This window comes from Rhinolophus hipposideros (genome assembly GCF_964194185.1).
Source record: "Rhinolophus hipposideros genome assembly, chromosome: 14".
NCBI lineage: Eukaryota > Metazoa > Chordata > Mammalia > Chiroptera > Rhinolophidae > Rhinolophus > Rhinolophus hipposideros.
Window position 1 is genome coordinate 57,305,634 of NC_138060.1, and position 19,705 is coordinate 57,325,338.

At 51.3% G+C, this 19,705-nt stretch overlaps 1 protein-coding gene across 2 annotated transcripts; it reads right to left on the reverse strand.

The window, feature by feature from the left end:
* Window positions 1-1,704: 1,704 nt before the first annotated feature.
* Window positions 1,705-16,487, reverse strand: POMGNT2 (protein O-linked mannose N-acetylglucosaminyltransferase 2 (beta 1,4-)). 2 transcript variants are annotated; one of them, XM_081072352.1, is made up of 3 exons: window positions 16,264-16,472; window positions 15,285-15,343; window positions 1,712-4,052 (listed from the first exon to the last, which is right to left on the reverse strand). In XM_081072352.1, the coding sequence occupies exons 2-3, from the start codon at window positions 15,321-15,323 to the stop codon at window positions 2,205-2,207; spliced, it is 1,887 nt and encodes a 628-aa protein (XP_080928478.1). In that variant the 5' UTR covers window positions 15,324-15,343; window positions 16,264-16,472; the 3' UTR covers window positions 1,712-2,204. The 2 variants fall into 2 exon arrangements, with proteins under 2 accessions (XP_080928479.1, XP_080928478.1); XM_081072353.1 differs by lacking the exon at window positions 15,285-15,343 and having other exon boundaries at window positions 1,705-4,052; window positions 16,264-16,487.
* Window positions 16,488-19,705: the final 3,218 nt, after the last annotated feature.

The following is a 19,705-nucleotide window of genomic DNA, read 5'->3' on the forward strand; positions in this document are numbered from 1 at the left end:
ACAGATTTGTTTTCTTATCCTTGGATTCATATAAATGGAACCAGACAATATATATTCTTTTGAGCCTGGCTTCTATGAGATTCACGTCACTGCATGCACCATTTTTTAAAATTGTTGTGTCCTTTGCATGAATATATCTGATGACGGCCATTTGGGTTGTTTAGTTTTTGGCTATTCAGAGCTGGAAATATTTAGTACATGTTTTTGATGACATCAGTCTCATTTCTCGGGTATATTTCTAGAAGTGGAATCGCTGAATATAAGGTAGCTATGTGTTCAGCTTTAGCAGAAACTGCCAAATGGTTTGCCAAATGCAGCATTTTGCCTCACCAACAGTGTCTGAGACTTCCGACTGAACTGAATCTTTATATGTGGACTCATGTGGCAGTTTGAGATGGTGGCAGATGGAGGGTAGAATTAGGGAGAAAGATGTTCTGGGTAAAAAGGAATGCCATGAGGCTCAGGACAACCATGAAAACATGCCCTTCAGGTCTCCTGCACTGAGGTCACACTTCCCACAGTGGCTCTCAGTCAGTGACCAGGACACTCATCTAATAGACCACTTTGGCTTGAGGACTGCCGACCGGCCCGGTGCAACTCTCAGAACTTAACTACCGCCCGAAGCTCTCTGCTTCCTTCACAGGAGTCAGACCTGCATCAGGGTCTCTCGGTGAAGAAAAGGTGAAAACTCTTTCTCCTTCTCTAAAGACAGATTTGGTCTGGGGTTAACTTTCTAGCTCTGTTTCCATGGAAGCCAGAGGATGATGGAATGTCAGGCGTGGTATTCAGCAAAACTGCTGACAGTAAAAATGACCTCTGAAGGGGTTGTGAATGAACTAAATTATCTGGTAGGACACCATAGTGTAGGCTTCTCTGAGCACAACTTCCAACTGTGGGCATGTCCCTTGAGGAACCCTAGGAACCGCCATGTTTCCCTGAAAATAAGACCTAGCTGGACCATCAATGCTAATGTGTCTTTTGGAGCAAAAATTAATATAAGACCCAGTCTTATATTTATTATACCCAGTATATTAATTATATTATATTATCCGGTATTAATTATATTATATTATATTAAGACCCAGTCTTATATTACAGTAAAATAAGACAGTGTCTTATGTTTTTGCTCCAAAAGACACATTAGAGCTGATGGTCCAGCTAGGTCTTACTTTCCGGGAAACACGGTATGATCGTGGGTTAAAAGATAATGACTTGTATGGGGCTTCTAAGCCAAAGTGCCCCCAACAACTATCGACGTGGGTCTCTTCTCATCACCCTGAGCAGTCACTTGGGGGAGAGGGCAGGACAATGGCCCCTGGACTACTGTGAAGAGGCCTTCTGCAGAAGGGAAGTGCCTGACTGGCTTGCTCAGTGTCCTGTCTACGTCCTTCTAAGTGAATCTGATGCCAGGTACGTTCTATTGTCGTCTGGGAGCCTGAATGCCCAGTGGACCGTAGGAAGCCCTGGTGGTCACTGCTTTTCCTCACCACAGCCCTCTCCCACCTTCTTCCAGACTTTTATCCCACTGAGACGGCACTGTGACATATGTCCAGCAGTCAAGGTGAAATAAAACCAGCCTGCCTTCCTCTCCCGTCCTCGACGCCTTTCCCCTGCCATGTCTCCTTGGTTGACAATCAGGATTAAAGAGCTTCTGGTATTGACTCGCAGCCTGCCCCTTCCTACCAGCCAATAAAAAGACTTGACCAAGATGTGTATAATCATTTAATGAATGTTTCAAGCACACCTTCACTGGGCTACAGGTGAGTTTCATGGTGATGGAAGCTGACGAACCACCCACCCAAACCACTAAATGATTACTCACAGTTTCCAGAAACCTGGGTACCAACCAGAAAGACTCAGTAGGAGAGAGCATGATCACTCAACCGAAGAGGTTCCTTGGGATTCTTACCTTCCTTCTGCCTTCTCCTCTTCCTCCCCCTCCCCCTAAGGACCTTCTCCAGGGGTATGGATGCTCAGGATGGGAGAAGGTCGGGGGGAGGGGGTGTCCCATCATCCCAGCGCACAGGGGAGTGCCGCGAACCCCACACCCCACATGCAGTAAGAAGACATGGAGGCACAGGCCTGGGGCAGGCCTGCTCAATAAATAAATAACTCCCAGAAGCCACGGTGTGGGGGGCAGAAGGGGGTAGCAGGGACACTGAGCTGGAGGGGCCACCCTCCCAGGCCCGGCCTCTGATCGCTCGCTACGTGTTGCACACGAGCACGTCTGCAAAGGGTCCCAGGAGGCTCTTGTTAAAGATGCAGCGGACCCACACCAGGTAGGTAGTGAAGGGCTTGATATTCTCGGTGAAGGTGTGGTTCTGCAGGGCCAGGACGTAAGGCACGTAGGCGTTCTCCCCCTGCTCCTGGAGCCACACCTCGTACTTCACCTCCCTCACCTTCAGGTACTTGAGGTTCCAGGGGGTCTGCCAGGAGACGGTGAGGCGGGCCTCCGAGGCGCCCTGCACCGCCGCCTGGCACCGCGCCTCGCGCACCTTGCCTGGGTAGAGGCCGACTGTCCACTTCTGCCTCCGCGGCCCTGGCCGGCCCCTCACCACGCGCCGTATGGTTTGGATGAGGGACGGGATGTCCACTTTGGTGTCCTGGTAGATGCGAAAGAGCCACTCGGGGTTCCGGCAACAGAGGTGCCGCGGGACCTCACGGCTTTGCAGGATACGGGCCTGCTCCGCCCGGTCCAGGTGCGTGATGCCCCCCTGGTCCCAGGGCCGCTCCGGGTGCGTGACCGTGTTCTCCGGCACCATGTTCCGCCAGGCTACGTAGTGGAGGTCCATGCCAGGCAGCATGGCCAGCGTCTTGTAGGGGGTGTAGTGGTCAGGGTTGACGGCGTAGGGGAAGAGCTCCACCACGGTGGCCCCCCGGGGCAGGAAAAGGGCGGTGACCAGCTGGGCCCCGTGCATGCTGACCAGCATGGAGGCGTTGCTGGCCAGGCGCACGACGTCGGCGAAGGCGTGGTCCTCCAGGGACACCGTCACCGTCTTCATCTGGAACTCCTGCGCCAGCGCCAGCAGCAGCTCGGCCTCGTTCAGGATGAGCCTGTTCTCCGTGCGGCTGAAGAGCAGAATGTACTCCTCGCCCGGCGGGGCGCCCGCGCGGCTCACGTTCAGCTTTTCCATCAGGAACCGCGCAAACTGCCGGATCTCCGTGCCGGAAACGAGGATGTTGGCCTTTGGGCCCTGGGGCTGCACGAAGCCGTACTGGTACCAGGTGGTGACCTTGGAGAGGCCCACGAAGGCCTGGGAGAAGCACAGCAGCCGGCCCAGGGGCTTCAGCTGCGCCCGCAGCAGCGGCTGCTTGGGGCTGAGCAGCTTGTAGAGGTCGAAGTGTGCGCCCTCGCCCCGGCCCTCCATGAAGAAGAGGCGGGCCTCGCGGGCCAGGCCGGGGAACTGGCGCAGCGTGTAGAACACGGGCAGCAGGTCGTCGTGGAACACGTGCATGAGGTTGTCGGGGTTGAAGCGGTTGGCGATGACGGCCACGTCAGGCACGAACACGGGCTTGGGCATGAAGCGCAGCGCGGCGGCCGGCAGCTCCACGAAGTTGAAGTACTGCGTGTTGTGGTCGTCCACGGTGGACAGGTCGAGCAGGGCGGGCTGGAAGCGCCGGGAGCCCAGGTTGGGCAGCATGACCGACGTGTTGCCGTGGAAGAAGATGAACTCCTCGGCCTCGTTGGAGTAGCAGAGCCACTTGAAGCGGCAGATGCGGTCGGTGTGCGTGCGGCCGGTGCACACCATGTGCGTGCCGCCCTCCGTCAGGACCTGCAGTGCCTTCGGGTAGTCGAGCCCGTGCGCGTGGGTGGCCTCTGGGGTCTGCCTGCTGAGCGCCAGCTCCTCCTCCAGGGCGGCCGCGTGCTCGCGCAGGCGCACATGTTTCCACAGGACGGCCGCCAGCACCGACACCAGCAGGGCGTTGAACACGGCCGACAGGTGCATCCTACCGCCACCAGGGGGCCCTAGCGAGACGACGGCCCCTGGGAAGCGCCACAGGCCTGCGGGGCTGTACCCATCCCTGCGGGCACTCAGAGCTCCGGCAAATGCCTGCAGGAGAGAAGGAAAAGGAACAGTTGTTGGCACAGCCTGTCGAGTCATCTGAAGCTCGCGCTGTGTGCCAGGCACTGTGCTGGGCTCTGTATTCGTTATAGCATGGGCGTCTGTGCACCATTTTGCACATTGGTAGTATGGTAGATGAAACCTTGTTCAAAAGTCCTCACTCTCCCCTCCCCTCCTGCTTCCAGGGGACAGTATATATCCCCGCACCTTGACTCTGGGCTTGGCCACATAACTTGCTTTGGCCAAACAGGAAACAAAGAATCAAATAAATCACTATTATCAATGACAGGATTCTGGATTGTGGATGAGCAATAAATTGATATTCAGACAAAAGAAAGTAAATAAAGTCCTCCCTGGAGAGATGGGAGGCAGACGCGTGTGCCACAAGCTGATGCATGTTTTGCTCTCATCACAGACAAGAACGCTTCCAATAAAAGCTAAAGCTAAAACAGACACACCCAGGGGACATCAGGAAGAAAGACTCCCAGGGAAATGAGGAAAGACCCACCTTCATCCTGAGGGGGCATCTCAGCCCCGGCTACTCACACTTCTCTAGTGAGCACTCTGCTACCTGCCCCTCTGCTAGGTGTCCCGGTGGTGAAAGAAGGCTTGGCAGCAGGTGGGGCTATGGGGCAGGAGCCCAGGCAGGAAGGAAGCCAGGTTTCTCCTCCGGACCTGGGGGGCTGAGTGTGCAGTAGCTGATCCACTGAGCTCGGGCCTTGAGGTAAAGTTTATGGGAACCAGGAAACATGGAGGTGGGGGCCTTGTGGGGCAAATGGGCAACTAGGCAGAGAACAGTCTTGGAGACTGGGCATGGGAGAGGACTGTTTCTAATTAGATGCTAAGTCCTCCACCCAGCCCCTCAGCCCCACTGGAATGGTGTTGACAGACAGCAGGACAAATATAGACTGGCCCACAGGGACCTTCTCTGGGCGCTTCAGGCTCTGTTACCCTTCCAAGGGGGAATGTGGAAAGGAAGGTTTGCAGGGGACTGACTGAACATTTTGCTAGAAATAAGTGTGGTGTTAAAGCACGGGGTTTGGAGGTCGGATTGCCTGGGTTCCTAACTTGACCACTTACAAACCAGGCAGCCTGCACCAATGTCTGATGGGACTGGATACACAAACACCATCCTCTCCGGGTGGCATAGCTCTGAGGCGTGTTCTACACAGGCTCCCAGAGTTCCCTAAGGATTAAGCAGTTGCCCACAGTGGTAAGAGGCCCAATGGACACGTTTCCCTTCCCTGTCTCACTTCCCCACTCCCCTATTCATGTTTACTGAATAACATGAATAACAGGAACGAGTACAAATAATCGACTTGCACTTGAATCTTTGCCTCAGGATCTGCTCTAGGGGAACGTTAATTAACACAGATATTAGTGTATTTCCGCACTGTGGAGATGGAAAGCCGCCCTTGCACTTTTACCTGCTGGGAAGTGGCCCAAGTGTGGCAGGAGAAAGCCAACACCTACTCGGGCACTCAGTGGTTATTACAGAGCCTTCCAGTCTGTGTCCCACACTCCTCCTCTGGGTTCCTCCGCGCCCTCCCCCTCAAAACCGGGAGAACTGAAGATCAGGCAAAATCCTCAGAACGGTTTTCAAAAGATAATAGATGGAGGCCAAGAGTGCATTAATCAGACCCCTAGCCCGAAAGGAGATAAGAGGCCTTCCCCCATCAAAATGTTCCTGCATAATAGACACACAGTTCTCTAGGAGGAAAATTCAAAATGGTGAATAAATGGGCCAAGCTGCTTAGTGGGCAATAGCCTCAGTGACGCCCTTTTTCGAGGCCAAATTTTCACTGCTCCTGGGTCTGCCGATGCCTGGAGAGGCTGCTACCCTCAGTGACAACACAGCAGTGGTAGGGAGACAGGGTGGTGAGCGAGAACGCGGTTGCCGTCTTTGGCCCTGGAGACGGAGAAGGACCTTCGGCCAAGCTACTGCAGGACGGCAGTTTGTCTGACTGACAGGGCGTGCTGTCTGTTCAGTCCTGATGTTTGACCAGCTGTTCAGTGCCATTCTGTGCACCAACAGCCTCCCCAGGACAAAGGTGACCGGGGGATAAGGACTCTTTCAGACTGACGGTCTCAGGGCCTCACTTTGTCACCTGGACCTGCGGAAATGCGTGCAGAGGCCAGAATGCCAGCATGACAAGGTACCTTGCTCTGTTCTGATGGGGGCTCCGTCCCACTCCTAAACAGTCTGTCTATCTTTACGTACTCTAAGGGCTTTGTACACTTTCCCAAGACCTCAAAAGCTCAAAAGCAAAGCTGGAATTTGCCTCTCTCTCTCCTGTCCTTATTCCTATCTCTCCCAGCGAACCCCCTTCCGAGCAGTGAGGGCCTGGAGGGGAAGCGTCTGTCCTCCGGTGACTATGACCAGAACTCCCATGTCTCAAGTTGCCTGTCAAGTCACTTGGTCCCAGACAAAGCCTGGTCTGGTGCAGCAGACACTCTCCCAGGAGAGGTAAGGAGCAGGGGAGGGTGCCCATGCTAAACAGGACAAGACTTCAAGGCTTGCAAGACATGGAAGGGACACTTGCCTGGAGCTCCCATCTCCCAGCAGAGGCAAGCTCTGAATAGACCCCCCCAAAGGAAACCGCTCCTGAAAACATTTGCTGAGGCCTGGATCCACGGCACATGGTGGAAAGCTGTGCCCTCGAGTCGTTCCTGACAAAGCTTCTTAGGTTCCCTCCTTCATTCTCTTGACTATAGGCTTTGGTTAGATACCAACATGGCAGAATCACCAAGGGATGGCAGCCATGAACGCTGAAACAGTGCTCCTCCCCTGGAGGGCAGCACTGGCGCGGGTGCCATGGCAAGCAATCCTTAACTTCCGCTGACTCTACCTAAATGAAGGTACGGTGGGTGAGCGATTATCTACAGAGGCAGTTCTTACCTAGTGTAAAGCACGGAGGGGCTCCATGCTTCGGAGCACTAATGGAGGAAGCAGCTTAGCTGCTGGGGGACGGGGTGAGCCCATCACTGTGACGCTCTCCTGCTGTCCCAGGAATGGCAGGGAAGTGCTCTGTGGAGGCTGCAAGCTTCCTTGTTCAGTGGGACCAGCCCAACTTGATCGGATGGCCCTTGGGTCATCCTGATAGACGGTCATCTGGCCCTGCTTAAACGTCACTGTCTCTCACTGGTCTCGCCCAAAGTACTCCCTAGAGAAGAGCACCGTCAGGTGGATAACAGAAGAACCTGCTTAGGATGCTGGAAAAGCCTGGCGGATTTCCTACGCCATGTAAGTGTATTCAGTCTGGGCTCAGTGCAGGCATTAGGACACCCAAAAGGCTGCAGGGGACATTTAAAACCCTCTCCCTAATGGTGATGGTCAAGAATTCTTCCCAGGTCACAGCTCACACTCACCTTCCTTCAGATTCTGGGTGTGAACTGGCTTTATCATCTTGGCAGGTTCCTTTCCCTCCTCAAGCCACAATTTCCTCATCTGTATTATGGGCATACTAACCCTAGGGTGTTGTGAGAGCTAATGCATGTGAAGTATCAAAACAGGCCTCACAACACATTAGCTGTCATAATTATATTTCCCTTAAGGCACCTAAATTAACAATATAAGCAAAACAGGTCGTGGTCACATAGCTTCAAGCCGATTCCCAAAGGGACTGAACGCCCACTCACTTTGGATGGCACACTCCGTCTCGCAGGTTCACCCAGTCTTTCTAATGACTTGCCTCCCCTTTCCTGTGAAGATGGCCCCATAAATTTAGCAAAAGCTTCTCCCTGGCCTGAGCAGCCAGTTTTCAGTATAAAATTAACAGTCAGTACCACCACCACCTCCAACATTTTATGTCGGCCGTGTACTAGAAACTTTGTGCCTTTTCTCCTTTAATCCTTAAACCAACACCAAGGGACTAGTGGAGCAGCATTACCACTCTCCCCATCTTACAGATCGGCACACAGAGGCTAGGAGAAGCTGAGTAAATGTGACCCCCGTCCCTCAGCGTGCATGCACTAGTCAGGATTTGAACATACAGCATCTAAGCACTGGCTTCTGCAAAACAGCCCTGGCACCCTTTGGACCTCATCTCGTCATTCCAAGGCCAAGCAGTCCAGGGGACCCAAATGTCACCAGTTCATAATTCTCTGCCTCCTCTACGTCAGGCACTAGATTTAGGATCCAACTGGTGTGGCGCACAGAGCTTAGTGGCTCAGCCAGGATAAAGCATGACAGAGCAGGAATATTTTTTCAAAAGAAAGGGAAAAAAGTAAATAAGGGATAAAAACATGTCTAAGAAAGCCCTTTGGAAACTGAGGCTGACAGAAGACGGCTGCCAGTTCACACGTCCCCCCAGCGTTTCGCTTAGCTCCCAGAGGAGCTATGATCAGATTGCCACGGGTTTCTGAGTCCCCCTTTCTCGGACCCCATCTGTTCTGAGAAGCCCTGGAGGAAGGCGTCCCTGATGCTGCCACACCTGAGAACACAGTAAGATCTGGGCAGGTGGCATGGGGGCCACCTGCCATGGGGCTCACCCTCCGAGGCTGGGCATCTGGCACTGGTGCAGGCTCCACTTGTGGGAGGTGCTGGCCAGCTTAGACACAGGCATAGAAAAGTCACTCACAAGGGCCTTGGGATCTGATAAGGAGGAAAAGCTCCAGGAATTCTAGGCCTAGAGCAGGATGTACAAACTCACTTGCTTTACAGGGGCCAAGAGCCAAAGGGGAGAGTGCAGCCAGGGGTGAGCTGTGTGACCCGGAGACCGAACACCCAGGGTAAAGCTCAAGCCAATGGGGACGTGGCAGGACCGCGGCCTGGTGGGGCCCACTTGTCAGTCTGCCCGGGCTGCCGCAGCAAAGTATCACAGACTGGGCGGCTGACACACCAGGAATGTATCTTCTCACAGTTCTGGAGGCTAAACGTCCAAGGTCAAGGTGTGGGCAGCTAGGGTGTCTCTGAGGCCTGTGTCCTTGGCTTGCAGATGGCGCCTTTTCGCTCTGTGCTCACTGTATTCTACGAGTGTGCACGGAGAGAGCGAGGTCTCCGGTCTCCCTTCCTCTTCTCATAAGGACACCAGCGCTATCAGATTGGGGCCCCACCCCAATGAACTCATTTAACCTTAATTACCTCCTTAAAGGCCCGATCTCCAAATAGAATTACATTGGGGGTGAGGGTTGGAACATAAAATTTTGTGGGAACACAATTCAGTCCACAACGCTACTCTGCTGGCCTTTCCGGAGAAGCCAGAAACCCACTTACGATGTGAAATGTGCTAATGTGTCACTTCTGGCAGCCATTCAGATTGAGTGACAATGACGTGCAGGCCCAAGGGCTGGGGCTGCCGGCCTCGCTGCTGCTGGGTGCAACGGACACACGCGAGCAAGCTCGGGTGTGAAGGGAAGCCCCCCTGCTGCCGGCCTCTCCAGCTGCACGGCTGCCAGAACGGGCTGCTGCTCACCGGTCACTCCTACAGGAGCAGCGCTGTGAAGGTCGGGGGACCCACTGGACTGCCAGCCCCGCCAGCCCCAGGCTGCACAAGAGCTGGCGGGGCCCAGGCCAAGTCAGTGCCTAGACAAGAGTTTATGTAAGTATTGTAACGATTTTACTTCTAAGGGCTCTTTACATAATCCTGCTCATAGAGAATGACAGCAGTCTTCTTTTGTCACTGAAAAGTGCCTTTTATCCGAAATGCTGCCTGAATTACTAGGGCTGAATTATGGAAGCTTTCGGTCCTACATTCATGTGTCTCACACACTGTGAGTTGGTAAAGAGCAAACAAGTTCCAATAACACACATTCTAGAATGATCTCTCCCCCACTCCGTCCTCCTCCTTTTGTGACCGGAAGCAGTACATGGAACCGTGACACATTGCTTATTTGTGCTCCAAGATCAGGCATTAATCCGACGCTATTGACAAACTCAGACAAACATTTACAGGGCATCAGGTTTCCTGACAAAAGTATGGACCCTTTGGCAAAATGTTGGCAGCCTCTGAGTGCTCCTTGTAAAACCCAGCATTTAAAAGAGTAGGCATATTTAACACTTCGAGTTCACATTCTTTGACTAAAACCATAACATGGATAATACCTTCTTGCTTCAGTATAAAGGGCAAAGCTGTATAAAGTATAAAGCTGAAGACAAAATAATCCTGTATTAACAGCTGGTCACTGACTCTACTTCCTTATCAATGAACAGGTACGGAACTCCTTCATGGGGCGGGGGGAACCCTGATAGAATTGCAGTCCGTGTGACTCGGGCTTTGCTGAGGAGCCGAGGCTCCAAGGCTCTCAGTGCAGATGGGACACTGGAGCAGGGGGTGAGCCCAGGCTCCCCTGGCTTGCCTGCCAACGCAGGAGCCTCCCAACGCAGAAACCTTTAGGCACATGGCCCGCTCTGACATCTGGCTTTTGCTTGGCACACGTAGGTCACTTAGAAGTTAGATCTCCCTGTGTGGGCCTCTCCTGCAGAACAGAACAGCACGACAGCGCACCCATGTGGTCACACACAGGGACGCCAGCTGGGACAGAACCGTGAGCCTCTGCTGAGACAGAGGCTCACACAGGCGACACGGCGCAGGCCGCAGCAGTTTTTCCAGGTGAAACTGCAAATCCAAACAGACACAGCTCCTACAGGGAACGCTCAGACCCCGGGGGTACAGGATCCCAGGTGCTCTCGAGTCCGGTTGGAGAAGACAAGTCATTGCCACGGTCAGAGGACAACTCACTGGAGAAAGCATAAAACAGTCACAAAGAAGCAAGACAAAGTGTGCACAGCACCCAGGGTGTGACAGCAAATCGCACTGGCTGGGGACAGTGGGGAAGTGACCTGGAGGGTGAGTGAGTTCTGAGCAAGGTTTGGGAGGTCTTTTGGTGCTCGTGGGGGGTAAGATCAACATCCGTGTTATGTGCCCACACATCCTCGTGGGCAGGGACGGCTACACCTCCCTGTCCACAGCAGGCTTCCCCATGCCAGTTATTTACCCCCCAAGCAAGTCCCAAGGCCACCAAACCCTGAGCTCTGCACCATCCGAGGGCAGTGCCAGGAGAAGGCAAGGGGATGAAGCTGCCGGGGGACCTGGGCTTTACCAGTGGAGCCACATGGGCTCCGGGGCAAAGGCCTCTGCAGGTGAAGCCATGTGGTGGGGGGCCAGTCACTAGCCGCCCCTGCCAGGCGTCAGGGAGCCTGGAACCCAACATCAGCAAGTGGGAAGGTGACGGGCCTTGGCTTGGGATTCCCTTTGGCCTCATCGTCATGGTTCTCCACTCCTCCCTTTCCTAACAACACTGGCAGTCACCAGTTGCCAGGGTCTCCACTTCACAATGACAATCTTCATTTTACAGACGGTGACACCAACGCACAGCGAGGTGCGACCTGCCCAAGGCTGCACAGAAAGCAATGAGGAGGCTGTAACCCAGCAGGCCGGCTGTGGCCTCTGCGATCTTGTTTTTTGCTTCTTTTTATCTAGAAATAATTCCAAACTTACAAAACAGTTGCCTGGGTAGTACAAAGAATTCTCCTACAGATTCACCAACTGTTGATGTGACTTTTGTTTTATCGTTCTCCCTTTCCTGAGCCATTTAAAACTAAGTTGTAGACATCTTGCCCTTCCTTCATCATGTATGTCCCAAGAATGACAACAGTCCCTTACGTAACACACATTTGGGAAATTAATCTTGATATGAGACTATTATTAATCTGTGGTCCAGAAGGCAAGCCAGGATGAAGCAAGGCAGCCAGTTGTCATGTCTCTCTAGGCTCCTCCAATCCGGGGCAGGTTCTCAGTCTTTCCTTGACTTTCATGACCTTGACAATTTTAAGAGTCAGGGTGAGTTATTTCCCAGGATGCTCCTGGTTTGGGTCAGTCTGAGGTTACCTTGTGACTAGACACAGGCCCTGCCCCTTTGTCAGGAATCAGAGCCCACAGGGTTGGACCATCCCTACGACACGATTCCACGGGGCAGTCAGGATCAGGAAGGGTCAGAAACGCACCCCGTGCAGGATGCCCAAAGGGGTAGGGCCACCTCCCTGGAGAAGAGAAGCCCAAACACCTGACGGGCTGTGCAGCAAGACGGAGGCTGCACCAGAGGGGTGGCTGTAAGCCTTTCTAACTGACTCGACACATGTGCATGACGGTGACACACGCACGACAGTGACCCTTGCAACTCAGGCCCCCAGGCATAAGTACGGCCTTTGGCTACTGGCTGCCATTCTGTCCCTGCCCCTAGCAGAGCTGTGTGGGCTGGTCCAGGCCCTGGAGTGAGGCCTGCAGAAAGAAGTCACAGGGCGGGGAAGTCTACAGTGTGGTGGGTGGGAAGAGGACTTCTCTAAGGGTTAGAGCTGCTTAGACGTGGAGGAGGGAGGGGTCAGCCACTCTGTGAGCCCCTGCCTGGAAGTGGTCCAGCAAAACAAGACCTTCCTGCGAGGGCTACTCCACAGGGAGGGAGGGGGCTTGTCACAGGTCCTACAAGGCAGGACTCAAGGTGTGACCCAGGCTCAGCATCACCGGGGAGGTTAGAAATGCACAATCTTGGGCCTCCTCTGGGCAGAGGGTGGAGGGGCTTCCTTTACTGAGAGCCACTATGTGCCAGGGACTGTCCTCAGCCCTTTTCCTGCCCTTTTCCACTCAAGCCTCACAAAAGCTCTCCAATGTGGGTACTAGTATTATCTCCATTTTCTTTCAATATGAAAAAAAAACACCCAGGGCTTCGTGGAATTATGTGACTGGCTCTCAGTCTTATAGCTCCAGCAGGAGCCCTGGGGTCAGAACCGGGTCTGACTCCAGAGGTCTGGCTCTCAAGCACTGTGCTCATGGGCCATCAGACTCGGAGGTGCAACTGGTTACAGAGAAGCAGGTTAGACCTCAGAGCAATGAGCTTTTATCACTCAAGGGCAGAGCAGGTGTGGATGGCTCTAGAAATGCAGACCCATAGGCCCTCAGCTGTAACTTAGCAACCCAAGCCTTCCTCTGTGTGATCACTGCCCACCCTGCCCGGCACAGAGAAGCCCGTGGGGGCAGGAGGCTCAGGGAGCTATGGCCATTCTCACCCCCAGGGGAAGTCTGTGTACACACTGCTGTGACGGTTATCCCACCCACGGGTGCTGTGCTGAGAGGGTTACGCTACCAATTCAGAATTACAAAACCCAGCTTTTTCGAGCTAAAAGAGCCCTTAGAAATGATTTGCTTCAACTCCTTTTATTTTTTTTTTTAATATATAAAAGAGGTCTTGGAGGCAGTGTGAGCTCTAACAGACAGTCAGGATTAAAACAGCGGCATGCTGGTTCCGTCCATGGATCCTTCTCACATCTGCGGCTCATGGGTGGCCCTCCTCCCCAAAGCAGAGATCAGGCCCAAAGAAAAACGCAGCTCAGAGATACGTCCCAGGCCCTACACAAGACCAGTTCTTGTCATAACCAAGCTGTCCAGGTCTCACCAGGATTGCACCCTCCCCCAGCCCGTGAGCCCTTGCTCCGGCTGCCTCTTCCTAACACCGCATCCCCCAGGCTCACCCGCTAGACACCCTCCTCCAGCCTCATCAGCCCTCAGACAGGGACAGGAAACAATGCAGGCAGCCTGCAGAGTTCCACCTCTTCTCCAAATGGTATGAGAAGACCCCCACTAGAAGCCTGGAGGCTGCCCCAGGTCACAGTTGTGCTTGAAAAGCTGCAAAGACCATGGGCAGGAGAATTCAGTGGCGCTAGTTCTGGAGCAGAGATGCTAGGATGTGAGCTCCTGTCCTGTCACTTAGCAGCAGCATGACCCTAGACAAATTCTTATTGTTCTTTGTGACATACCGAAAGCTGTACATAATTAATGGATACGATCTGATGAGTTTGGAGATAAGGATACACTCGTGAAACCATTATCACTGTAATCTATCTGCCATAAACCTATCCATCACCTTCAAAAGTTTCCTCCTGCCCTCTCATTATTACTACTATTTTTGGTGATAAAACATGTAACATCAGATCTATCCTTTTAGCAATATTTTAAGTATATAATAACAGATAAGTATTGTTAATTATAGGCACCGTGCTATACAATAGAGCTCTAGGATTTAGTCCTTCTTGTATAACTGAGACTTTGTAGCCTGTGACTAATACCTTCCCGTTTCCCTTCCCCCAGCCCCTGGCAACCACCATTCCATTTTCTGCTTCTATGAGTCTATTTTAGATTCGTCATATAAGCGGTATCATGTAGTATTTGTCCTTCTGAGTCTGCCTGGGCCAACCCTTAACTCCTGCAAGCCTCCATTTCCCAGTCTGAAAAATAGACACAATTATGCCACTTCACAGGGTGGTTTTGTGAATTCAGAGACAATTCAGGCAAAGCACAGTGCCTGACACTTATTTTCATAGTATTATTATTAATCATGATAATGTTATAACACATTCACTGGCTCTTACTCTATGCCAGGCACAATGTGAAGCCCTTTACATGAATATCTCATTTATTCCCTCCTACAAACCTAACATAGGTGTTAGCAATCCCATCTGGCCTTTGAGGAAGTATGCTCAGAGTTGTTAAGTGAATTGTGCAGTGTCGCACAGCTATTAAGTGGTTGGGCTGGGATTCGAACCCATGTCTGACTCCAAAGTCTACGATGACATTAGTGGAACCCCGTTCACATTCATTTTTTCATCCCACTTAAAAGGCCTATCAGGTGATGGGTGGGTCCAGGGGAACAGTATCGACTAACAACCAAACTGAGAGTGACAAGGATCCCTGGGAAATGGAGCATTTGGTAATTTAATTTCCGGTTAGCTCAATATATTCACTAGAAGCCTTTGTTTATTGCTAAATATTTTCCAACGCAAGGCTTAGAGCAAGAACTTGCTAACCAGAGGCCAGTTCAAAAAACGCTGCAGCGGCTTTGACACCCCCCACATCAAGGCCACCAGCATGCTCGCGTGGCCAGGGTGTGCAGAAACCCCATCGTCCAGTTTGCTGAGGATCCCCACTCTCCTCTTTTCCTCACCCTCTGGGGGCCCAAGGCGCAGAACCTGATGTTCTGGCCATTCCCCAGGGACCCCGTGTTCTTCCCTGGCTCTGCCACCAGCAGGGACTCGGCTTCCTCATCTGTGAAAGGAAGTGGGGAAGGATGTGGAAGGATGTGGAATGTGAAAGGATGAGTGGAAGATCTCCAAGGTCCATGAGAGCCAGAGAGGACAGCCAGCTCCAGCACAAAGACGGACTGGGGTTCCAATCTCACCTGTAACATTTTCTCTTAGGCAGGTACAAGTGCTAACATTTGCTGAACACTTACCGGGCACCGGACACTGGACTGAGAGGACTTGTGTGGCATTGTTTAATCCTCACAGCAACCTGTGAGGAAAGAACTTTTGTTCCCCTTTTGCAGAGGACGGCACAAGCTCAGAGAGGGTAAGTGACTTGCTTAAGGGAACACAGCTAGTAAATGAGAGTCAGGGTGTGAATGTTCGGCACATGTCACAGGAAACTATCTGGTGAATGAACCCAGTGTGATCTGTGCTCTTAGTCACTAAGTCCCACCAAGCTCATCCTATGACCTTGCCCATGCCAACTCGCTTCCCTCCAGAGTGGGCTTTGCGAGTTGGCTGGCATAAAACAAGCAGACCCCGGGCGCTTCCCATCAGGTGCAGGGCTCTGGCCGGAGGGACCCGACCTTGGCAGAGGATTCCCATCCGTGACGGGGAGCCCGGTCCTGCACACATGCATGGGGTGGGGAGTGCATCGGGTCCCCCCTCCGGAGGCCGCCTGGACACTGTCAAATAGTCCGCGACAGGCTGTTGTCACCCGACACAGCAGGTGCACTACTGAGCCCCAACAGCCCGGGGATGAGCTGCAGGTGCGTCCCGGCACCGCCATCACAAAGGGCTGGGGCGGCCCGTGCCCTCCGCGCACCTCGCCTGGCGCCCCGCCACCCGCCACCCGCGCCGCCTGCGCACCGTCGTGTCCCAAGCAAAGAGTGTGGGGACCCGCTGCCGGTGCCTGCCCCTCGCGAAGGGCGTCAGCCGCACCCCCGGGCGCGCAGCCCCGGCCCGCGCGGCACCGGGACCCGCGGGTCCACCTCCTGTCACCCCGGCCCATCTCCCGCGCCTCCCGCAGGTCGCATCACGGCTCACGCCTCCGTTCTGCAAACTCCCCTCCAGCCCAGGGCCCGGCTCCCGCGCCGTCCATTCCCGGGGGCGGTCCGGGGGCCTGTCCCTCAACTCCAAAGCCAGCCGGCTCACGGAGCCCCCCAGTGCCCAGCGCGCGCGTCTCACCCGCAGCCCGGGCTCCGCGGGGCCGAAGCCACCTCCGCGGACGAGTCCCTGTGCGGCGACAGCTTTGGCCTTCCGCGCCTGCTGGGAGCCGGGGCGGCCCAGGCGGGGAGAGCAGGCAGCGCCGAGCCGTCCCGTCGGCCGCCACCGCGCTCACGGGTGGCCGCCGTGCGCCTGTCCGGCTGGCGAGCCCGGCGCGGCAGGCGGTGCGTGTGCGCAGGCTCGCGGGTCCCCCGCCCGGCCTGGGCCCCAGCCGACCACCTGGGCTCGCGACGTTCTGGGAATTGTAGTTTCAACCCGAGAACGAACCGCTTCTTCGACCCGCGGAATCCTGGGAATTGTAGTTTGCACCGGGAGAGGCTGTTTTACTTGGGGTTACCTTTATCCAATTATGGGAGTCCTGATAATCAGTTTAAATGCAAGTTAAACCAACACCCATGTGCTTTGATTTGTAAAATCAGAGTAAGTAATACGCTCACATGCTTTAAAAAATTTAATGGTGTGGCGTACTTAAATACAAAGGCACCATTCCCCTTGTGTACCACTCCCACCCCTCACCCTATCTCACCCAGACGGTCCAGCTCTTCAGGGACAAACCATCTCAACTCTCACGGCTGCTGCATCTGGCATTTACTGCCAACGCTCACAATATACATATACGCTATTTCTTGATTTATGAATTTTAGACCTCTTGACTTTTGGCTAGGATAGATGAGAATTTTACTCATTTTAATGTGCAGGGATCATGACTACGTCCACCACCACTGAGTTACGAGATAACATTTCTGTTTGTTGAATTAAGAAAAACGTGTCTTTCCTTTATAATTATTTTAAATGATAATGCCCAGAGGTATTGAGGCAGTAAGTTGGTAAATTTATACCGGGCAATTGACAACAGTCAAAAGCCTTTGAAAACAAGCAACCCTCTAACCAAGAAATTCTAATAATTGTGGATGAGTGCAAAGGCTGACCAGTGTTGTTTATAATTATAATAAATTAAAAGGCTGGACTGTTTTTATTAATTTCAGATAAAACAGAATAGATCAAGGAAAATTAGCAGGGATAAAACAGGTTAGTATGGAACGAAATAAAGGACCAATTGAGCAAGAAGACATAATAATTCCAAATGTGAAGGTGCTAAACAATAGAGCCTCAAAATAAATGAATCAAATACTGATAGAACTGAAAGTAGTAATAGACAAATCTGCAGCTATAGCTGGAGACTTCACCATCCTTCTCCCAGCAATTGACATGTAGGACAACTAAACAGAAAGTCAGCAAGAAAAGCTTGCAGCAAGAACATAGAAAAGCTCAGCAACACCCAAATCAACAGGATCTCATTGACATTTCCAGAACCTTCCACCAAACAACAACAGAACACACATTCTTTTTCAAGCACCCACAGTATATATATTAAAATAAACTGCATCCTGGGCCATAAATTTAAAAATTAGCAAAAGACATGAATAGATATTTTACTGAAGAATGTAGACATATGGCAAATACACACATGAAAACATGTTCAACATCCCTAGCCATTAGGGAAATGCAAATTCAGACCACACTGAAATATCTTTACACACCTATGAGAACAGTTAAAATAAAAAATAATGGCAATGTCAACTGCTGGTGAGTATGCAGATAACCAGAACTCTCATACTTTACTGGTGGAAATAGTTTGGTAGTTTCTTAAAAAACTAAAAATGCATTTACCATGTGGTTCAACAATAGCACTCCTGGTCAATAATCCTAGAGAAATGAAAACTCAGCTTGGGCTGCCATAACAAAATACCACAGATTGGGGTGCTTAGACCATGAAATGTTCATAGCTGCTTTATTTGCAATAGCCCCAAACTGGGAACAAAAAAAAATCCCTCCATAGATGAATGATTGAACAAACTATAGTACATCTATACCATAGAATACTATTCAACAATAAAAAGGAATGGACAATTAATACATGCAAGGATTTGGATGGATCTCAAAGACATTATGCTGAGTGAAACAAAGTCAATCACAAAAGGTTACATACTATCTGATTCCATTTATATAACATTCTTGAAATGACAAAACTGTAGAGCTAGAGAACAGATTAGTGGTTGTCTGGAATTAGGGATGGGATAGACAGGGAAGTGGCTATACAGGGGTAGCAGGAGGAAGATCTTTGAGGTGATGGAATAGTTCTGCATCCTGATTGTGATGGTGGTTACATGAATTTACACATGTAATAAAGTGACAGATCTACACACAACTATATACCAATATCAAGCACTATAATTATGTGAGATGTAATCATTGAGCAGAAACTGGAGGAAGAGTTTCCCTGTACTCTCTTTGCAACTTCTTGTGAATCTATAATTATTTCAAAATGAAAAGTTGTTTTTTTTTTAAATCCAAAACGTGGAAATTGCTTAATTTCTCAGCCATACATGATTGATTAAATAAAATTATGGGCCATCTAAGAAATCATTGAAGGAATGTTGCCAGATAACATTTCCTTAATGCAGTGGAAGATATTTCACAGTATAGCATATTTAATCCAAAAGCACCAAAAAACATCCAATACGATCCCTTTTAAAAAAGAGTCTATTTGTGTATAGAAAAGCATCCAGAAGGCTATCAACATATTCTTTGTGTAGTGAGATTATGGGTGATTTCTACTTTTATCTTGTTGATTACCTGCATATTTTTCTCTGCAATGAACATGTGTGATTGTTTTGTGATATTAAAATTTAAGTTGCTTTTAGGTTTTTTTAAAATTATTATTTGATTTTTGTTGTTGTTTGCACTCAACCCTTAGTTGTAGAGTATTTGGGAAGAATGCTTTTTTTTTTTTTTTTTTTTTTTTTTAAGGAGGGCGCAGCTCACAATGGCCCATGCGGGGATCGAACTGGCAACCTTGGTGTTATTAGCACCATGCTCTAACCATCTGTGCTAACCAGCCACCCGTTTTTAGTTTTAAAAAGTTCCTATGTTGGGTTTATGGTTCTCTACAAGAAAGCCAGCTATGGCTGGCTGGTGGAAAGAAGTACTAAGCAGCCCAAGACAGCAGCCCATTACTGGAGGTGGGTGGGGATTGTATTCTGGTCAAAACAGAGTCTTCTGGTTAGGATCCCAAAGGACATGGCCTGTGGGTTCTCTAGGACCTAGTTTGCAGACAATGAAGTTACATTGTATGAGTCCATCATGTTTTAAAAACTATTCTGCCACTGGTGCATTACATAGTCCTTTATTTATTGGCAGAATCTTCAACAGACTGGAAAAAACAAGTACTTTCCTTTTTAGTAAATATCTACAGTGGGCTGGTAACTGGCTTTTTCAGGTCTTGCCAAATACTTTCAGTAAATCAATAATATTTATGCAGCACCAAACTGGGTTTGACATTCCTTAAGGTTGAGCCCCTCTTCTTTTCTCTGGGGTCCCATTCCCTTTCTGTTATTCTATG